We start from the raw sequence: 5,447 nt of genomic DNA, 5'->3' as shown, positions 1-5,447 counted from the left end.
GTGCGTGTGCGTGTGCGTGTGCGTGTGCGTGTGCGTGCGCGTGCGCGTGTGCGTGTGCGTGTGCGTGTGCGTGTGCGTGTGCGTGTGCGTGTGCGTGTGCGTGTGCGTGTGTGTGTGTGTGCGTGCATGTGAATGTGTGTATGTGTACGTTTTCGTGCGAGCGTGTGTGTGTTTAAACCTGTTGCCATAGATTAGGAGAGTAGTGTTTTTAAAGCAAGTGATCTTCGATTTCCTCATACGATTTGGACTGTAGCCATTTTGATATAAGTTTCTTGCAGTCTCTATAACTCTTTTGGTGTATATTTCTAAATTAATATATATGCCTCAATTATCAAGCAGTAGTAGAGCTCCTTGTGACAGAGCTCGTCCAGAGTAGTACTGCCATCTTACCTATTTCTGTCGTCAAGCAGTCATGTGAGCATTACTGCGATCCGGTTTCGAAGTGTAAAGGTGCTGGTGAAATAACAGGCACATGGGACTTGTCCGTGTCCTTCAGATCTTTGCTCTGAGTGGCTCTGGCTCTGGACACGCGTGCAGCTTACACTTATCAGGCGCACGACGCATTCGTCCCGTAACTTGATATTATAAAAATAAAAACATGAAAAAGCTTTCTATTTTCTTTGGTATTGTAATATTTTTTTTATGATTTTGTGACATTTAATAAATCTTGATGAAAATGAAATGAAAACAATCAATCGGTTGAGCTTAATCGTTCTGGAATTAGAAAAACCGACACCTTCGGAGATTCGAACCGACATCTTCTGGTACGGTTTGCTAGAAGACGTCGGTTCGAATCCGGCCGAATCGAAGGAAATTTTTCTAAGTGTTCGCTCTTTATATTAATAATTATAACAAACTAATTGATTGTTTTCAAAAATACTTATTATACTACGTACAAAATGTGTTATTTCATTTAATCGAGCTCTGCTGCTTACTGCATTAACTTTTCAACCATATTTTGCAATGTCTCGTAAAACAAAATTACAAATCATATCTTGCTATTACAACTTTAAATTACACTGAAAATAAGAGATAAGAGAACAAAAGATAAATAGCTGATATCTTTCAAGCGTCATTTATTCAGACTGTGATTTAAATCTCGTCATTTTGTTACCAGGACAGGAAAACTACACTACCCGACAAATGTATGCGGGCCGTTGTTCGAAGAGGAGCTGGAGTTCTGGGGGCTGGACTCCAACCAGGTGGAGCCCTGTTGCTGGTCAACCTATAGCATACACAGGGATACACAGGTTAGTGACATTCTTAGAATTTCAGCATATTGTTTATTCACTTTTCGATCGATGTAAAATTAAAAATATTTTTCTTATGATAAGTAAATATTCATATTTCTTTCGATCGATGGTTCTCATGGTCTATCTATATCGACCACCAGTGAAAAAAAAGTGGAAGTGTATGAGACGTTCATGGGGGTCCACGAGAGTGGAACCCACTTACGTATGTCGTAAGAAAAATATTGGGTTTCCATAAATGGAATAATCTACATTACATAGGGTATATAATTTCTTTCTTATAATATAAATATATATAAATTACCTTTGAATTAAAGATTTTATAACACACAGGATCTATTCGGTTAGATAAATGTGCTAAATTCAACATGTTTTTTTTTAAAGTTTCTCGCTATATGGCCAAACTACAACACGACAAACAAAGGCAAGGGTCTACGAGACAAAAAAGTTTGGGAAGCTCTGGTTTAGACAATATATTTCTGTTCTCGACTGTCCTCGGTATTTTTACAAAGCAAACATTTTGTCTAAGTTTCTTATTGCCATCATAATAGCTTTGAAATTGATGTATCTTACATTAAAAGCCATACTTCCAAACTTGAAACGTTCTTTACTGTTAAATTATTTGTTCAATTATTCTACCAGGAAAATAAAGGCGTGTGCACAAGACAAATTTATTATTAATTTAAAACTTCCCGGCTTGTCATAACATCATGTTATGGCATCCGGATGTTTTGTTGGGCCATGAAACGAGCGATTTTATCTGCGTTAACATTCTGACGAGTCTTTATGTTATCTATTTTTATTGACTTTTAATCGGATGTTCAATCTCGGGCGGATTGCACCCTAAAATGGCGGACATGAACAGTTGATTTCAATCGTCCAAGACGTAGACAGACAAAAATAAAAACATTATACCTTATTTCACATTACGTTAGGGAGAGACTACATATTCCACTCGCATCCTTCTTTACATACACGCGTGTTTATACTTGGTATTTTAGACGCGTTTTTTTTTTAAGAACATCCTTTATCTGGTTGAGATACGCTAATAATGTTTAGTATAAATTATTTTTTTTTTTAAGAGGGAGCAGAGGAAAAATTCCTAATCTTCTATTTGATTTTAGAGGGGTATATCCACTTTAAAGTTAAAAATAAAATATTGTGTGAGTAACTACACGATATAATCAAGTATAGACACTAATCAGAAACATAAAACAATTAAGTTTCCTCGATAGACCTCTAATTTTCACATTTTTTCCATTCATCCTCGAAATGCTACAGGTTATTAGGACAAAAATTTGATAATTAATTATATTTATGCAAGATCGAGAACTATCAGTATGGATTTTTTTTTAATCCCTTTAGTTTTAGAGTTATTCCGCTAAAACGAATTTGGTACTTTTAATACGCAAAATTCAACATCTTCTGTCGCATGTCACGCGAACTTCAGGCATATATTTGTTTCACAAATTTGGGCGGAGCCAACGTCAAAACTTTTTTGGCATGCTCCCTCGTAATACTCGATCAATATTTAGCATTTTACAAATGATCATCATAGTTCCACTTTTGGGCATAGGATTTCTACAAGGATAGAGCTTAATGCTGTTTAGGAAGTTCACACATCTTTTATTGTCATTCTTCGACATTTTCCTTCAAAGTTAGCGAGAGCTGCTCCAACTAAATATTCACAAATGCATGTAACTTAGAAATTTAATTCATAGGTACATGCATCTTAATTAATAAGCAACTATAACTAACAACTGACGGCTTCCATGGTCGAGTGGCTTGCATAGTGGTTTTCATAGTGTCGCCATCTCTGAGGTCCCGGGTTTGATTCCTGGCCGGGTTAATGTAGAAAACTTTTCTATGTTGTCTCGGGTCTGGGTATTTGTGGTACCGTCGTTGTTTCCGATTTCCATAACACAAGTTGCTCCAGCTGTTTATTTTGGGATCAGAATAACGTATGTGATATTGTTCAATATTTATTATTATTATTTATTTATTAACTATTCTCTCACTGGGTTAAAATCGCAATGCAGTGTTCGTTTTTTTACAAACGCTTTAAACATTAATTCCAATTAGATTCGTCTAGGCATGTTTGATTTACATGCACCAGCGCCCGCTGCCACTCTGAATAAGGCCTTAGATCTTTGCGATTTAAAGCTCTGAGTGGCACTGCAACTTCTACGAACAGGCGTGTCGCTTATCATCAGGCGCACAACGTATTCGTCTTTTCACTTTTACACAAAATACTGAAGCATTTTTTTTCGCATTTATTTGCTCCGAAAAAAACTAAAGTACTTAACTTCTGTAAGTAGTTGTTACTTTCTTGTTCTTGAGTTTACTGTTTGATCAGTTTTATGTTTAAACTCAGCCCATTTACGACTTAATACTACACAAAGTTACTTAACTGCTGAACGATACCACAAAGATTGTTACCGCTATAAACACTGCTTTGCTAACTTCAAAGATAATGGGATTCTTCTAAGTTGTTAAGTGGTTTGTAGGAAAATAAGCTCACTAATTCAAATGTGAAGAAAATATATTGTATACAAATAAATAATGCACACACTCAATATAGCCCCGCACTAGGGAAACTCTGTGTCACGGGTGCCATGGACTCACACATAGACAACTACAAATTACACCCAAACTCACGCGAGAAATAATTGTAGGCCATACAAATATTTCTCCCGGCCCAGGAATCGAACCTGGGACCTATGCGTGGCAGTCTGACATGGTCACCGTTCCGCCACGGAGGCAGTTCAAAGAGATGGACAGTGGGCTAAAACCCAACCAATCCGGCCGGGTTTTAACCAGGTTTTTACCAAAAGCGATTTTAGCACATTTCTGCTCAAAATCGTGGGCGGACACCATTATACGCGTAAAATGATACGGAAGTTGATATAATTCCATACTTATTAGGTATTTCGATGGAAACAATCTTATTCAGTTGAAAAAGAGGCAATAAGTATCCACACAATAAATACTTGCATTAGGATCCCATTTCAATGCGATTTTAAATTAAGTCGATTCAAGTATGATTCAAAAATAGACATTTAGAAAAAAATATAATTTAAAAAATTCACAACAAAAAACTCGCACTACTACAAACATCGATTATGTAACCAGAAATAGAGACGAAATAAAGGCCATACATTTCTGGTCACTCATCAGTGTGATACATCACTTATAAATATCGACTCTCGTTTGTATTGAAATTACAAATTAGAAAACTAAAATAGTATAGCGCCAACAACTGACCTGTGTGTACGTCTCAGTATATTCCAAAAATATTCTGTATTTGTTGTAATACAGATAATATCTCTAACAATGGCATGCTGTTCCATTCGGCAGTGTGGGGAAAAACAGCAAAACGTCTAATTACAAAACAAACGGAATCGGTAATTAAATATTAAATATGTAATTTTGCAATTTTCGTCCATTAGAACAAAGCTCAAGTTAAATGGTCGATTTGAAGTGAAACAGTTGACGACACCCGTCAATTGTTTCGAACTCGGGCTATCCAATCGGAGCGCAGTTGTCACAGTAATGATATGGCAGAAAAGTTTTCAAACAAATTAAATGACATTTTGTCTCTATTCCTGGTTACATACTGGATGACTACAAATTATTAGCAGATAATATTATATATGATATATTATATCAGATACCAGTAAACTTATAAACGAACGTTATGGAACAATTATTATTTAGCATAAAGAGCAAACTTCTATATACGGCTGATATACGGACAACGGCACATAAAAGTACACATATTTGTTCGAAAATCGCCTCCATTGCAACGGAACAAGATTCGTCAATGTGTAAGCTTGATGTGCTGGAGTGTTTACTTCACGACTGACAGGAGTTAGCGACTCAGTATTTTTATATGTATAAACATGTATATTTATATATGTATATATAAATTTAAATACCCACATTTTGAAAATTGAGTTGTGAGCATTACCGTGTGTAGACGGGCCCCAGCGTGCGACAATGCGACATACCTTGTACGTATCTAGTACTGCTTCCTTATTTGGAACAGCGCTTTAGATGCATAGGTAGCACCTGTCCATATTTAAAAAAATACATTTTCTTTTTTCCTATGGGGGTCTATTGTACTATAAATAGTTTAATACAAATACTCTTTATTGTCTTTGTGTTAATAATTATAACAAACTAGTGGAGTAATTT

At 36.0% G+C, this 5,447-nt stretch overlaps 1 protein-coding gene across 1 annotated transcript in view; it reads left to right on the top strand.

Annotated features, from left to right (window-relative positions):
- Positions 1-681: 681 nt before the first annotated feature.
- The window catches only part of LOC113232290 (potassium voltage-gated channel subfamily C member 4-like), a 520,425-nt gene continuing 515,659 nt past the window's right edge, over positions 682-5,447 (top strand). Inside the window, exons 1-2 of the mRNA XM_026466961.1 lie at positions 682-764; positions 1,118-1,250. Of these exons, the coding sequence (XP_026322746.1) occupies positions 682-764; positions 1,118-1,250 (216 nt within the window). The remainder of the gene's footprint in view (positions 765-1,117; positions 1,251-5,447) is intronic.

Source organism: Hyposmocoma kahamanoa, unplaced genomic scaffold, assembly GCF_003589595.1.
Source record: "Hyposmocoma kahamanoa isolate Upper Pololo Valley unplaced genomic scaffold, ASM358959v1 68, whole genome shotgun sequence".
NCBI classification, from domain to species: domain Eukaryota; kingdom Metazoa; phylum Arthropoda; class Insecta; order Lepidoptera; family Cosmopterigidae; genus Hyposmocoma; species Hyposmocoma kahamanoa.
This window is presented reverse-complemented; position numbering and strand designations above follow the sequence as displayed.